Here is a 17,199-nt window from a genome sequence, read left to right on the forward strand (position 1 = left end):
GCAAAAACTGTGTGATTTTTTAAGAAAGAGAAACAGACAGAGTTTAGAAGGAATCTTGTGATATTTAGGATAAAAGAGGAGGGCTGGTGTCCACTGATGAGGCAACAAGGAAGACTGGAGAAAGCAGAGGCAAGAGTTGATAAAAGAATCAGCTCACCTCAAGGTTTGTTTTAAAATCAGGATCAGGGTTCTATCAGTGTTTATTTAGCAGCAGGAAATGATGATATAATATTGTGGGGCTATATGTTGTCCTTGTTAGCATTATGCATCACCTTCTGCTGAAATAATGCAGTAAAGATTCTGGTTCACAGTGTCCTTCTGCATTTATTCCAAGGTCAAATGTAATATATACGTGAAAAGTGGTTTAGAAACTTTACAGTCCTCAGTGTCGTAAGACTAGTTACAAGAGGAAATTAGGGTTAACTTCCCAAGCAAAAGGAAAGTCTTTTTTAAAAAGGATAATAAATCACAACCTGGATTTGAGCATGAACTTCGTGTCCATTGCTTTGGAAACGTACCTGCGAATGTTACTGGCGTGTTTCCTTCTATTCCACATAAACATTCTCGGGCTGTAAAAGCTAAGGCTGCCAAAGTTTGGAGAGGTTTACTTTTGAGTGTGCTTAATTCAAATGACAAGAACAGTCCATTTATTTTGTGACCTATTTATAGCCATTAAACAAACCGTGGCATATGGATCTGCTTAACTTAATTCACTGCATTTGGTGGAAGATTAAGAGTGTGGAAAATACATTCATGAAAATAGGTATGCTTATGTCTGATACTGTATAAAGCTCTGTATACTGCAGAATTGTCATTTATTAAATAAAAATAGAACTGTGTTCCATAAGTGAAAGAATTAAAAATAAAATATGAATTTTAATACTTAAGATGATTTTTAGGTAACTATTTTAGCAGACCAAATATAAGAGGAAAGAGAGCATAGTTATTTCTCATTATGAGCTATGTGTGACCACACTGGTAAATCTCCAAAAACAGAATAAACACAAAAATGTGATTTATGTTCTGGCCCTTTTTAGTAACAACAACACATTTTGAAGCTTTTCTGATTGTGCTTCTTTTTCAAGGAGTTCTCAGCATGTTGAAAGAGTTGGTGTATTTTTCCATAACAAAGTATTTTTATATTTCCTCTTTTACAAAACTGCTAACTGAAATTCTCTTTTCACTTCTCAGGTTGTTTTTGAAGTGGTAACTTCAGGTCACCCTGGATATGTGGCCATTGATGAAGTGAAAGTTTTAGGACATCCTTGTAGTAAGTACCTACATACTATTTTAAAGTCATCCCTCCAAACCAAATGTGCTACTGTGCTTCAGTAAATGTTCAGCAAATGATACTGAAATTGTCAGAAAACAATGTCACTCCTATAAAAATAAGCTGAGTATGTATGTAATGTTGCTAGCATTTGAACATTGCACTGGCTTAGAAAACGTATCCTATGTATAATTTGTGTAGAGCACTAGGCGTGAACCCCAGACCCTACCTGGGTCATCTAACAACTCCTTCAGAATAAGAATCATGAAGATTTGTTAAACAGCTTTCTGTCAGCATCAAAAATTCAATAGCCATAAGCTGAGGCATTAATGAGGGGGAATGGGCAATGCAAGAGTTGAATGGAATTCATGTGACATCTTTTCCAAAGCATAGAAGGAAAAAAACTCAGATGGCTCATGGCTGTGGCTTTACTAAACAAGATTTAGGATACTTTTCCAGGTATACTTCAGGATAATAGCTAAATTTCTGCATTTTTTTGCATTCCTTATTTTTCAAATATGTTTCATTGTCCCCTTAGTAAGGATGTGTAACATATAACTATCCTAAGTTCTTTTAAAACTGGTATAAAACCTTGTGAATTAAAGCTTTAATATAATAATACAGTTATCTATTAACAGACTACTTACAGAAACAATTATTTCATACAATTGCTATTGGTTAAATAAGGCTTACTAAGGTCATACGTTAAGTTGTAGGTTGTAGTCTTACTGCCAAACAACCAAGTGGCGAAAAAGGCACCAAATTCTGTGTAATTGTCCACCCTCCTTTTATGATATATTTTACCTGTATGCATTCTTTGTGGTTTATAAGTAAGAGCTGCAGTTTAAAATAAAAAGTGATTTATCAGTTAATATTAGAGCACCTTATAAAAATTGTTTTAGTGTTAGTGGCAAGAAGACACAGACATTTCTTGAAACATGGAGACAGTTATGCAGCCTCAGCAGCTGTTACTTCTGAATCGCTTAGTTCTAATAAACACAGCAGGCTCTCATGTTGTTAGGCAGTATTTGTGCTTTTGCAGTTTGAATTTATATCTTTGGTTTGGCTAGGGTAAGTCTAAATCATCACTTTATCAGCATAATAATTTTTCTTATGCAGATTTTGAGAAGTTTGATCTGTGCACTTGTTCTGTAAACCTGCAAGTAGCTCTTACTGATGGGGAGACCAAGTTACACCCCATAGTTTGCAGAGTTCTAACTCGACAATGATGCTATACAGAAGCTTTAAGAAACAGTTCTTTCCTAGAATCATAGAACCACTTAGGTTGGAAAAGACCTCCAAGATCTTTTCCAACCATTAAGACATCAAACTAGTTACATTTTCTACAAAAAAAAAAAAAAAGTGTAAGAATTAGAACTGAACTATCCTGTAGATAAAACTTTGCAAGACTTATTCTTCGTATATATGTTCTTCGTATATGACTATTCTTCGTATATATTGACAGAAAAAAATACTTTTTGGAATGATTAACATTTTAAATAAAAATTGCAATGGGAGAAATACATACTAAAAATACGTACTAGGGAGTTGTCAGGGTAGTATGGGCAAAGGCCAAGTAGACATGGGCAAGCCTGCATGTAGACACAAAAAGCATGTGTTGTGGTGATTGGTTGGTTAGAGGTTTTACATCAATGTGTGTGTTTGATTTAAAAAAAAAAAAATAATAAAGTACCTTTCTACTTACACTATACCTTGTAATTCAGAAAGGCATACTTCCAGAGTTCAGGAGGACTGAATTAAAAATGAGCAGGGTAAAAGGAGATGGGAAAGAAAAAGAAATAGAAAAAGTGCCTGAAAAATGTGTAACTTGATGGAGAATTTTACTGGATAGTCAGACTGTAACAGTCTGGTAGGCAAAGAAGAGGACGACTTTGGCCTAAAGTCTGTCTGTCCTAATTCCATTGGAAAGTGCTTAAAAAAAAGAAAAGCACCATGTCTAATAAATTTGCTAATAGATCAGTTATTATGAAAACATTTCCTCCTTTAGTTAAATATTAACTTGGGTGATTTTATTCCATCTCCTGTTTCTTATACTGCCTTATGCTGGATATTAAATAATTTGTTTTCTGGAATTCTGGTAGCTGGTTGTTTATATGCTCCTAAAAAGATGTAATTTGTCCCAGTGATAAGCTCTTCTAAGAAAATGTCATCAACACTTTAAACAGTTGCAATGCTCTGCTAGAAAATGTATGTTTGGTTTCTTAGTTTATTGCTAGTACTAACATTTCCATGACTGAAAGCAGTGTTCCATGCCTAGCTTATCTGCTAGCATAGACAGTGCAAAAATTCTCCTTGTCTGCAGTAGGATTTGAATGGCTGGTCAATAATGCCTTTTCAAGGGTGATTTTCTGTTTCAAATTTCTATCTTTTCTGTGTCATGTTGTTGACTCTTTCCAGTAAAACAAAAATACACATGCTGCCTTTCCTCCTTCAGTAGACAAGGTTTTTGTTTGAGTATCTGTTTCATTTGTTAGGTTATTTGCAGCTGTATTGCTTTCATTTTTACTGGGAGTGTTTTCTCTTTCTAAATGAAAAGTAAGCATTGGGATGGAGAATGCATTGTATTTTGGCTTTCTGCAGTGTTGTTGAAAAGAATTGTATTTAAAGAATATCACTGTGGTTGGTGAGAAGTGTTATGTTGGCATTTTAGATGTTTGATATGCTACAGTTTAAAGCATCTCCTCTATAGATACTACCTGGTTAAAAAGAAATACCTGTTTCCCTGACAACATCACTCAACTTCTTACTGTTTTGTCTAGTCAGTAATGTAAGTATCTAATAGATTTTGGTTCAAAACATCAATTAGTTTTCAATATCATCTGTATTAATACAGTTTGTTATTGCAAAAGGGATGCTGAGCTGAGGTAATTCACACAGCAGGAACAATTAAATAGCACCCTTCTATTCTGCTCATTCTCAGGTATAGAACAATAAAAGAATAAAATTAAAATAATCTAAAATATAATTTAGTCAGTGATTTGAATCTTTTAAAGTGGGGCCATTAAATATGTTCCATGTCTTAATCATAGCCAGTATATCCATGTTGCATAAATTCAATACCTTTTCTTCTTCCGACAGCAAAAACTCCCCATTTCTTGCGTCTTCAGAGTGTGGAAGTCAATGCAGGACAATTTGCTACTTTTCAGTGTACTGCCAATGGGAAACTCAGTCCAAGTGACAGACTTTGGTTACAGGTAATTTATTTCTTTCCTAATACACTGAGGTCTGGGGGGGAGGGGAGTTCTCCACTCTGAAAGGACTGTAAAACATATGAAAAATGGTAGAGCTGTCTGTTTGATCAATACTATATTTTAGAGTGCCTTTGAACTGCTGTGAACTGCTGTAGGTGTTCTGTGGTAGAAAATGATATTGGTTTTGTCTTCATGATTGGTTTTTATTCATGATCTATGGAGAAAATGAATAAATGCTAACTCCACAAGGAAGACCACATCACTTTCTCCTAATGTTCTCTGCCTAACTGCAATATCACATATAATCATCTAATATCACATAATATCCTTAGCTCACCTCTGCCTTTTTTTAAGCTAGTATTTTCAGCTAAAGTTGTATTCTTTCTTTTCAAGTTTGGAGAAGACCAGTATGGCAGTCAAATCAGACTTCCTGCTTTACAGAGCCAAAGAATGTCATTGAGCCTGTAACTTTTACTTATTCATTAATGTAGCTTCTAGATAGGTGTCAGATCTTCATTTAGAGGCTGTCTCACAACTCCTTGTCTGTATGTGTAACCTTGCATCAAAAAGATGCATCTTCCTTGATCTCTTTTAGTAATGGGATGCAAATTCTACTGCTGTCTTTCTGCTATCATGCCAGAGTTATCTGCTCTCCATTGCAAGCAGTAGCATGTATTTAGATTTAGCATCAGGGATATACCACCCTCCAGATGCCCCTACCTTCCGGATGTGAAAAACATGCTAGAACTCAGATGTTGTCTGTGAGGAGGAAATAAAGATGCCTGCCTATGGAGATCAGTCAGATGGAGCTGTGATATGTGGAGGGGGAGGGACAGGAGAAGTGGAAGCAATAGTAACAGGTGGGACTGTGAGATGAAATTCTCTGTTTTTGTTTTTGTCATTTAAACAATTTCAGGCTTTTAGAGTAGCTTGCCTTTCACCTCGCACTTGGTACACAATTTCATCAAGCATTTTGGAAATGATTCAAATATGTGGGACAGGTTAAAAAGCTGGGTAGTTTTATATATATATATATATATATATATATATATATATATATATATATATATATAACTACATGTGGGTAGTTACAGGAAAACTAGCATGCAAATAAGAAAAAACATCTGAAAAGCAAAAACATGTATTGATCTGTATATGAACGATGGACTGTTAAGTCTACACAGAAAGAGCCTGATCAAAATGCAATGGAAGTCTCCTTTGTTTTTATTTGGCTTTGTATGGGCATTTTCATCCTGTGCTGATAGAAGGCTGACATTTCTCTAACTCTCCAGCCATTTAAAGACAGTATTATACTGTTGAAATGGGAGAATTAGACTCCTGTCTTCCCTAAGCCACTGAGATTTTGTGAAAGCATGATTTTCCAGTCATGAAAAGAATTTAGCACGTATGGGGAAAATAATAGGTTGTTACATTGTCAGTGATAACCTTTCTAGAGCCTTTGAACTTTTGCATAATGCTCTTTTGTCAAATTGAAATTAGAATTCATAATAGGGAAATCCTGCTTCAGTTCTATAGTTTTCTCTATAGGTCTCATGGCAGTGTAATTTCAGCAATACTGATTCCAGAATAACTTTGCTGAAATTAGTTAAGTGATTATTTGCTTATACATGATTACAAGAAGATTTTTTTTTTTCCATGTGAAGGATAAGAAAGTAGTGACAGACTGCTGCCAACTATTTTTTGAGAAATTTCATCTTCCTATGTGTCCAATGTTTTTTTAGCCTGCCCATATAACTGCGATTCCCTCTGGTAATCAGTCTAACAGTGTGCAGCTTCCAGGTGTGCTCTTGTATAAGAAGACTTTTAAAAGTTGGATCTCCTGGATTGCTTGGATTTGTTTTTGTACTTGTTTGCCAGTTTCCACAGATGTCTGCTTTAAGAGCAGTCAGACAGCTCCATGTGTGGGATATTGCAAATCAGGGCTAAGAGATACGCTTCCCAATAGCTGTGTGCTAGCATACCAGGTCACTGCAGGGTAAAAGATCCCCAGAGCTGGAGTCTTCCCTCAGTCAATGAGAGCATCTGGTTTCATGGTGTGATACTGACGAATTCTATGTATGCCTGCTTGTACCATCTCATGCCACTGCCACAGGACCACGAGCACAATGCAGCTATCTGTAACAGCTGTCAGAAAACGTGGTATCTTCTGTGTCGTATTACTGGTTAAATAGACATTAAAGGTCCTTTGGTTGCTGATAACGGTAGAAGCAATATTCAGTTAAAGAACATCTTAATGAAAGAGGTTCTTGTGTACACTAGAGCCAGAATAAAACGAGCACCGTTCTGTAGAAACATTTATGCTAGCACTCAGGTAATTCAAGGTTTTAGTGGTACTACAAACAGCTTGTGCAATCTCTCTGATATGCTGACTTTGTCCGCTAGTAATATAAAGCCTTTTCTTTGTTGAGTGGTTTCCTTGTATTTTTAAACCCTTAAGGGAAAACTGTAATAAATAAATTAATAAATAATTAAATACAGTTGTGTGACGACGAAAGGAACCCCCATTTCTGTCAGGGGCCTTTCAGCATTTCGGCCACATAAATCATGTCCATATTCCTAATGTGTTTGGACATGGCATTTCCAAAATATCGTGAGATAATTTGCTCCCAAATTATTTTCAATACCTGTCATTTTTTTTCCAGATTCACATTGTTAGTCTGAAGTACAGGTAAATTGCCCGTGAAATCACAGAACCACTGCATTCAATAACATTTCTGATTGCTTCCAGTGCTGGCAGGATTTCCCTCTTGTACTTCTATTTCTTTTATACAGTAGCCCCCAGCTTGTATGCAGCAGTAGACATCAAGTGTAGTAGTACAGGTTTTTCTGGCAAGCAAATATGTTACTTTTTACACTCTGATGGACTGTTAGGGATATAAATTCCTTAAAAGAAATAAATAATTGTAACTTGGTAGGTTATCTTAGTCTCCTTGTATTTGCTGAGTAATTGTTGCAAATGGCATAGAGTTTCTTAGCTTAAAAATGCCACGGCCATGAAACTGTCCTAAGTGAAATCCATAGGTCATGTTTTATTCACCCCTTGCACCTCTATTATTTTATTTTATTTTATTTTATTTTATTTTATTTTATTTTATTTTATTTTATTTTATTTTATTTTATTTTATTTTATTTTATTTTATTTTATTATTTTATTAATTATTTCCCACTATCCCACTTTTATTCCCTGTGTAACATTGAAGCCTGGAGTATTACAGAAGCTTTTGCAATTGAAGTGGTGACGGGGTACCACAACTCACAGGTTATTATCAATATGGGATGACTCTTTCTATTCTGTTGAATGATGGAGCATAAAAGGTCATCCCCATGCTGTTTTGCTCCCACTGTAAGGACTGTAGCAATTGCTGTAACTTTTTATTTTAATTGAACTAATTCCTCTTTCAAACTACAAATGCCAGAAGCTGAAACTAACAATAAGGTAAAGGACTAGGCACTAAACAAGTTGGGAGTCCCAAGAAAAGTAAATACAATTCAGAAAAGAAAAAGGATGTGTTCATAGATGGGAGCCAAAGTAAGAATTTGGAAAGAAGTGAACATATGGAACACAGACCAGTTAATGGTCAAGTGAAAACAGCTGAGGCATTGTCTTCTGAAAAACTTGTATTAGAGCCAGTATTTAGTAAATGGCAGAAGAAAAAAAAAAAAAAGTATTATGGGAGAAAAAAAGGTAGAATTCTTTTTTTGAAAGTAACCTTCTTATGGTTCAGCCTTGCATATTAAAAGAACAAACATTTTGCTTTCCAGCACCAGCTTTCAGCCAAGAATTTAAACAGCAGTTTACAAAGAAAAATAAAGTTTAGAAAATTGGGGGTTTACTTAAAAACAGATAGGTATCTTCCACTGCAAGCCAAACATATACAAGTATACAGATTTTCTTCTCTGCAGGTGTATGAAGTTTGAACTTGCATGTATTGAATATTTAAATATACAAAATATTATACTCAATAGTAACTGAAATTAAAATTATTATCAAATGAAGGCTGGTTAAATATTAAAATAATTGTTTTCAAGGCTATACTTGGGAAAAGTTATGCCTCTGCAGCCTTTTTTCATGGCACTTTCCTTGCTCAGTGTCCGCTGATGTTACTGCAACAGCAAGTGCTCAGTACTTCTGGGAAATGACCTGAAAGATTTAAATTGGGTAACTCAGAGGTAAATTGGGTAACTTTCTTGAGAGAGTGGTTCCTCAACCAGTGGAAAGCTATATTTGATGAAAGAAAGAGGTCATCACTTCAATGAATTAATGTTTTTCCTAGCCTCCTTCTAAAAGTGGTTGAAAATCAAATAATTACTTAAAATATTCTGAGACGCATTTCTTTATTGGAAAAATATAGACCTAAGAGTAAAACCTTGTCAAAATAACAACAGGATCTTGTAATAGGAGATATCTCCAGCATGTAAGTGACAGCACCAGACGTACCAAAAGCAGGAGGCTGATAGGTGCTTCTGGAAGGGGAGAGGGTGAAACCTTTCAAACCTGTGGTTTATACATGCAGAATATGTGCTACCGTATTTGCAGCCAAGAAGGCAAGAACATTATCACTCTAGTGGCAAATCTACCATATGTAAACAGTTTATTGCCTGTTAATAAAGGATTTGGTATAGTTTTTATTTTTTTTTTCTCACCTGAAAGCTGTCTTCCATGTTATCAATTTTCTTAAATAATCTTCTGCTGAAGGTATAAAAAAGATGAAAGATTTTATTCCCCTATACGCAAAACTCGTATTTGTTATTTGTTATTTTTTCAAAAGAAGATATAAATTCTGTGTCGGAGAGAGTTCTGGAAAACAAACTGTTTTCTTAGAAATAGGTATATACACTCACAAATGAGAAGCATTGAAAACATCCTTCTCAGAGTGTAGAACCAATGCTATCACTCCTGGCAAATTATAAAAACAAAATATGTTTATAGGATGTACAAAATATTTTGTGCGCTTGTGTGTGCCTGCTCTTGATTATGTGCATTGCATAAAATATCCCAGGAGATGAACCCATTTCCTAGAGTTTCATAAGAATTTTTTGTTATGGTGTAAACTTTCTGAGGCTTTCATTTAATTTCATTTACATGGATAACACTTAAGGAAAAAAAAAACTTCTTCAAATATTTTTCTAGTGCTAAGATCATGAAGCAGCATTTTACCTGTTAAAATGAAATTATACACACTTGTAACAGCTTAGCAACACAAAAAGGTGGAACTAGTAATGTAAATTGAGCAAATAAATAGGCCTCAAGATGTTCTTTGGAATATTTAAAAAAAAAAAAAAAAGTTGGGTCTTTTGGTGTTCGTGTGTACTGTGGGAATGCAAGAGGTCCCTCTTCCTCCTGCTCACAAACAACTCAGTCTCCCAGCACTGATCAAACTACCTTGTGCATGGCAAATTGCCGTGAACCCATTGATTTGAGAGGAGCTTTAACAACATGTAGCAACTAAAGATTTCACCATGTATCCTGATGTACGTGCATCCTAGTGTGATTTCTTTGTAGAGAACCTGAGGTGGTTTTACTGTTAGAATGATAATTAATGCCCTGTAGGAAGGGGACAAGAGGGTGTTAATGAACAGATTTCTTTTTTTAATTCTGGTGACCATTTAATATTGTTTCTATTTTGTGGTATGTTGATTGCTTTGTGTTCCTCTCTCTCCTACGGTGTATATTTAGTGCCTTTCTTTCATCCTGTGTTGTATCAGCTAGTTCACAGACAGTACAAAGCTGGAAGGAGTGGCTGATAACACCAGAGGGTTGTGCTGCCATTCAGATGGACCTTGACAGGCTGGAGAAATGGGCAGAGAAGAACCTTATGAAATTAATTAAAAGGAAATGCAAAGTCATGCCCCAGTGAAGGAATAACCCCATGTGACAGTGCATACCTGGGGTCTGACAGGGTGGAAAGCAGCTTTGCAAAGAACCCGGCAGTCCTGGTGGAGAAGTTGGCTGTGAGCCAGCTGTGTGCCCTTGCTGCAAAATCCAACAGTCTCCAGAGCTGCGTAAGGAGGGTATTACCAGAAAGTCAAAGGAGGTGATCCTTCCATCTGCCCAGCCATGGGGAGACACATCTGGTACAGTTCTGAGCTCCCCAGTACAAAAACAGACATGGCTACACTGATTGATGGTTAAGGGTCTGCAAGATCTGACATAAAAGGAGAGAGCTGGAATTTGTCCAGTATGGAGTAGGGAAATCTTGGAGGGAGTAGGAACGACATAGCCAGATTCTTCTCCAAGGTGCTTAGTGCCAGGACAAGAAGCAATGGGCACAACCTGAAATACAGGAAATTGCACTTAAACATAAGAAAAAAAAAAGCATTTTTTGTTGTTAGCCTGTTCAAACACTGGAACAGGTTGCTTAGAGAGGCCAGGGAGTCTCCATCCCTGCAGGTGCTCAAAATCTGACTGGACACAGTCATGAGCTCTAGTTGGCCTGCTTAGAGTGGGCAGGTAGGACCACCTCTCTCTAGAGCTCGCTCCTAACCATAATTCTTTTCTGAATTTGTGATAGTGTTCCAAAATCACTACTCCTGTCTGTAGCATTTAGCAACTTGACTGATAAGGAAATTCTGAAATGGAATTTCTTGGGCGAGATGAGATGCATGTCAGCGTAGACTCACTGTCTTTAAGTAGTTGACCAGATTCCCCTGTTCTCCCACTTTAACATCTTGGACTGTCTTTTCTCTTAATTCCTATTTATGTCAGTTTCTACTTCTTACTTCAATATTTACTTTGTCTGTCATAAAGAAAGAATCAGGAAATGCTCAGCAATAAGAAGAACAGCAAAGCAGTTAGGATGGGGATTTGGCTATCAATGAACACTGATCTGCTGAACCTCTGATCCTACTCAAGTTCCAGCAATTTAGGTGGAGGGTGTAGTATATTGCTAGGAGATTGTCAGAAATAGAAAATCATCTGCTGATGCGGAGGCTGAGGTCTAGCCCTGTGTGTAAAATGGCAGTGGTATAATTGGCAAAAAGAAACTCTTTTTCCTAGAGAAGAACATTCAAATAGGTATTTTTAAGCATTGATGGAACAATGCACTGTTACCAGTATATCCCTGTTTCTCCTAACTTAAGTATTTTTTACAGCCTGATTTTATAAACAGCTACATGCAAAACTGTATTGTTTATTTGGATTTGTGTTTATTTTAATTCCACTTGAGCTTAAATTTGCACGATCGCAATAAAATTTTAGGAGACAAACTTCAATTTTTCTGCTTTTCTACATTTTAAGAACTTTTATAAAATGTGATAGAATGATTTAGTTTAATTTATGTATTCTTTTTCCCTAAAGAAAAGCATAAAAAAGAAATGTAACAAATCTCAGCCTTCTACATATCAATTCGAACTTGATAAAATTTTAATATGTTCATATGTATTAGAGATCCCACACCAAATACTTGCAATAAGATATCTATATTTAATTGTTCCACTCTAACTGTGAGCAAATGCATGTACCACATGCTTTATGCCTTTAGACAGTATATATTTAGATTGTATGAGAAATCAAATCTATTTTTCCATACATATACCATAATTTCCAAAACGGTTCCTCTAATAAAGGAGTTGTTAGATCAGTTGTTAGATTATTCACAAATGCTTTGCTTATGTGAAAAGCTTTGTTGCAAACAGTTACATCACTTTTGTCTGGTCTATAGGGCTGAAGGCTTCATCACACTTACAGAAATCCTTTTCTCTATTCTTCTTCTATCTATTGGGATGCATTCTGCCATCAGTGATAACAGCAGCTAGGCTTCTTTTCCTGGGCTTGCTCTTATTATTCTGACATATATGTAGATTTGATGAATCTTTCTTTAATGCTTGGATTTTTCAGAGATTATTCAGTTATTAGTGGTACCAGAGCCAAGGAGAAGTTACACAGTCGTGAAGAGTTAATGATAAATCCGAGATAAGATATGTAAGAAACAGAAAAACATTTTGATATCGATGTACCTGTGAAGTGTTTTGACTTCAGTGACATTTCAGAGATGACCAGCAGAAACAGTTGAGCCTAGTGTTTTTATTAGTAAACTGTGTGTAGCTGAATTTATAAAATGTCTTCGGAGTGTGGTAAGAAAGTATAGTAAAGGTGACTTTCCTCCTTGTATCCCACCTTTCCTTTTTAGGTTAGTGTCAGCGAGGCTGAGTGGCCCATGAAGTGTTTTGTACTCTTACCATTGGCATTATTCTCTGAGTGCTGAGATGGCTTTGAAACTAAATTCTCAAAATCAGGGAAGTGGTGTACTGTCAGGAGTCCTGGAAATGAGTATTGCCAACTTGCCACCCTCTTGTTTTTACATCCAAGTGTAGTGAAATCTTTTCCACCACAGCAGTGTGCTGCCCAGGCTGGTTATTGCAAGGGATTTCTGAATGTTCCTGAGAAAAATAAGCCATTGAATAAACATAAGAGTAGAGGCCAACTTGCTAAGTCAGTGCCCTGCTACAAATACCAATGAATGTTAGACTGACATCTTATTTCTACCCACTCCCCATTTAGCAGAATGGTGGTTCGCAGAGCTACTGTGACCAATGACGTACACAGCTGGAAAACTAAGAAGCTTGATGGTGCAGAAGCTACTGTGAATCTACATGCTAGCCTTACACTACTTGTATGAGACTGTAATAGTGGAGATAAAAATAAATCTTACATTTTTTCTGCTCCAAAGCATTCCAGAAGTCTGGGTAGCAAAGCTGTTGTACAGGGTAAGCCTCCCAGTCTACCCAGAATACCCTACCAGGCAGAAGAGCCAAGTGCTGGTAACAATGAAGAAATGTCAGCATGTTTTGTTATTAATATTAAATAAATGCATAGGTAAATGGAAGAATAAGGTTCACTCCTAAACCTCAGAAACCAGTTCCACTATTCCTAAGTGATGAGGATGCAGACTGCATTTTGGAAGCTTAAAATGTTACCTAAAATATTTGATTTTCAGTGAAAATACCTGACAGAAGCCACTATAAAGTTTTACATTGTGGCATCAATCAAAACATTGATAATTCAGAGAGGTTTTAGACCACGGAACAACACAGAGCTCACTGACACTGATACAAAACAGAAGCTAAAAATTTTTGGTCTGTGCACATGATCCACTTTGATTATATTTATTCAAGAAAACTAACTAATGTTTGATCCAGTACAACAAAGAGTACTGTAAATTGAGGGAAGAGAGCTGCTTAGCTCTGTAGTGCCATTCATCCATTGGATTGCAAGGAGTGACATTGGGTGGTGGTCTTCAGCGACTTCCTTCGTCACCTATCTAGGAGAGGTAGATGCTGCTCTGCCAAGAGGATGCTTCTGACACTAAAATACGTATTTTGGTTTTGACTAGGTTAGCAACTGTTGCTGCTTATGTAGAGAACGTAGAGACTGAAAACTTGTAATATAGGTATTAATTTTTTTGTCTTGAAGAAAAACATTTTATCACAACAACATTCTTCATACTCTTAATCCTCTGCTTGGTAATCTCCTGTGACGAAAATATATCTTTGCAGAAAGGTAAATTGGAAAGAATTATGGCTGTACAAGTTTTGCTTTTGGAGATAAACTGGAAACCGTATGGAATCCATCAGGGTCTTGGTGATGGACAACAGAGCAAAACCTTAAGGGAGCTGAAAACAGCTTGGCAAAGTTTTTTTTTCAAGTAATCTGCAAAGTTAGCAGATTTTGCTCTTCCTCACTTGCTGAAGAGAGTCATTACTATAGTATAGTCCTCACTATAAAGAGAGTCAGAAGTGCCACCTAAGGGAGCCATAATTATTTTAATTTAATAAGGATCATATGAAACTTGGACTTTAGACAGAAAGCTTCTGTTAACAGGTAGTTGTTCCTTCTTCTTCTTCCTTTTTCCCTGTTTTAGAACTGTCCAAGTACTCAAAACCTGGTTATTAACAAATAAACTACTTAAATTAATAAATATATACATTAACATGCAGAAAATTTGCATGCCTGAAGACGCGTATGGACATACGCAAGTTGTAGGGGATGCACAAGCAAGTGAATTAAATCTGTCCCTCTCCTCCATCCCAATCCACCCCCTGACATGTTTTCATTCAATGAAGTGACCCGTAAGAAAAGTTGTTCTGGGATCACCTTCAGCAGCCTGCCCTTGTTGCTGTTCTCGTCTGAATTTGAAAATGAAGTGACCGAAGTATTGTTCTTTTTTTTTTTTTTTTTCAAGAGCCTGGGTGTGATGTGTTAATCTCCCAGTTATTCTGGAGTGTTAAATAATATAGCAAATGGTGATTGGCAGGCTTGAGATAATGAAGCAGTTGACCTGTGCCACCAGGGGGTGGTTAAATTCAGCTTGCGTTTCAGCAGCGCGTTAGGTATGCCTGTTTCTGGGCCCTGAAGGCTGCCTTGATATGGAGCACAGCTCAGCAGCAGCAGAATCACTTCAGGACACGTACAAGTTAGGCAATTGATGAAGTAAATTCAATAAGCTTTCTGTGCTCTGCTCTCGGACCTTTGGGAGAAAGAAACAGTGACCTTTACAATGAGTACTGTAGTTAAAATGTACAAACTTGCTGCTGGGAGGCATAGTGTTCAAATTGGAGTTGAATGGAGGCTTCTTTTTTAAGACCAAGGGCTGTTTAAGCTGTTTGAGGCAAAGAGAACTGAAGTAAAGGCTAAATTAAATTAAACCCAAAGGGAAGATGATAGGAAGGATACAGAGCGCTGGGGGAGGCCTGGGTTGGGGGTGGGAGTTGCCCAACTATGTGACCGACTCAGTAATTAGGGCTGAAACACCTCCAGCTGGACCCCTCCACTTAGCTTCCCTGCTACATGAACCAACATGTATGTTGCTTATTACTGATTATTACTGCTATGACTGTCTTTATTTGCAAATTACAGTGTGGAGTGGTTTACTTCAGCTTTTTTTTAACCATTGGTGTGTTTTTCTTCTCGCCATTCGTTCCTCCGACTCCGACCAGTCAGTTCAGGAGGCAGCTGTCCCAGCCTGAACGGGACAATTTCTCGTCATGATGTTTGTGTGTGTGTTTATTTCTTGGCTACTACTCTGTAGGACTCATTATTTGGTTTTGTCTGCTAGTCTGCTCATTTAAAACTTTAAGTTTTTAAGATTAAGACCACAGGTCGTCCCCAGAACTTGCACATTGGACTTTTTTTCATGTACCTGGCAATGGGCACGAGCACAACGTTTTTCACCTGTCCTGTTATGAGGTTGGATAGAAAAGGCAAACAAATGCCCGCATCACTTTCCATTGTACATTTGAATGAAAACTATTCTAATGATCTTTTCTTTATCATTTTCTCCTAATCGCTCTGCACCTTCCATATGCCTGGCATCTGCAGAACTCAAAGCCAGAGTATTTAAAATCATTTACATATCCTCTTAATTCTTCAGCAAGGTGCTCATCCTAACTCTTGGAAAATTTAATACAAATAAAACTATGATGAGAAGTGCTTAGTGTTCTGTGTTTCAAAGAATTAAGGTATGGAGTGAGATTAAATGACATTATAAATAGGTCTGTGGGTTCAGCAAAATGCTTAGCAGATACATGGATTATTGCCATAATTTCTCTATGAAATATAAACCTTTCCTTTAGAGAGAGATTTCCTGGTGCTCTGTTTTCTCCAGATGTTTCTGAGAACATAATTCCATACAAGTGGTTTTGTATTCTGTTGTGTGCTATTAAAGAAAGTTTGGGATTTTTACATATTTGTGAGCACTGAAAAACTGTTAGAGAAGGTTAACACTTCTCAATCTGGGACTTCATATAAAAAAAAATGATTTTGTGTCTTTTTTCTTTGAAAATCTCTATGTAGTTTTGCTCCTGTCACAAAGATACAAAACAATTTCAGTATGTAAGTACTGAGTAACTGCTTTTGTTAAATTACACTCAGTTTAGTGGCTCTAGAAAATGCAATAATGTCTTTTTTTTACTTTCTGCATGTTTAATTGTATCTTCAAATAGATGTCATTGCTTAATATTTGATACTGTGACTACTTGATCTGCAACTTATGTATTTTACAATATTACCTGGCAGCTCCGACAAGCTTTTAGATTTAGACATAAGAAATTGAGATTTATGGAGAGCTATATCATTTGAAGAAGAAGATCATTTAGCAAACATTAAAATATTGAAACAGGAAATCTTTCCTGAACAGTAAAATAATAACATTTTGCCTGAATGCCCATTAGTTACATGCAGAGTGCAATTCTAGCTCATAGTAGAGTAATTCCAAACAGGACAATAATAATCTTTTTTTTCCAGCATGGCCTCATTACTTGAATGAAGTACACTTGTTAACTTACACAGATGGAATAAATGCAGGATAATCACAGGATCTGTGGTGGTTCTAATCTACAGTGACAAGCAGTTGTCTTGGTTATGAAAGCAATTCTGGAAATTCAGAGGTAGAGCCAGCTATCTAAATTATTAGAACGAAAAATATCAACTCTATGAAGCAATTTTGTTGAGGTATTAATTGCTATTTGATTTAGATTTCATACATATTTTAAACAAAATTACTTCTGGCACTGCTGATGTTATTTGAGATCCCACCGGTGCGACTCTAATCAGGATTTTATAAATGTGCATCACTGAAAGTGAGATAATGCAAACCCTTTCTTTTAATAAATGTATGAAAAGCTGCTTAATCTACCTGTATGGATAGGGGGTGCCTGACCGGTGTTTCCTTTTAAGTCTCTTCTGGCAAAATTGCTGAA

The 17,199-nt window shown here is 36.5% G+C and overlaps 1 protein-coding gene across 13 annotated transcripts in view; it reads left to right on the top strand.

Moving 5' to 3' along the window:
* Window positions 1-17,199, top strand: part of PTPRM (protein tyrosine phosphatase receptor type M) — a 468,093-nt gene that overhangs the window by 158,210 nt on the left and 292,684 nt on the right. For all 13 annotated transcript variants that reach the window (XM_068671589.1, XM_068671590.1, XM_068671592.1 and 10 more), the window contains exons 4-5: window positions 1,192-1,270; window positions 4,370-4,485. In XM_068671589.1, the coding sequence (XP_068527690.1) occupies window positions 1,192-1,270; window positions 4,370-4,485 (195 nt within the window). The remainder of the gene's footprint in view (window positions 1-1,191; window positions 1,271-4,369; window positions 4,486-17,199) is intronic.

This window comes from Anas acuta, chromosome 2, assembly GCF_963932015.1.
Source record: "Anas acuta chromosome 2, bAnaAcu1.1, whole genome shotgun sequence".
Lineage (NCBI taxonomy): Eukaryota > Metazoa > Chordata > Aves > Anseriformes > Anatidae > Anas > Anas acuta.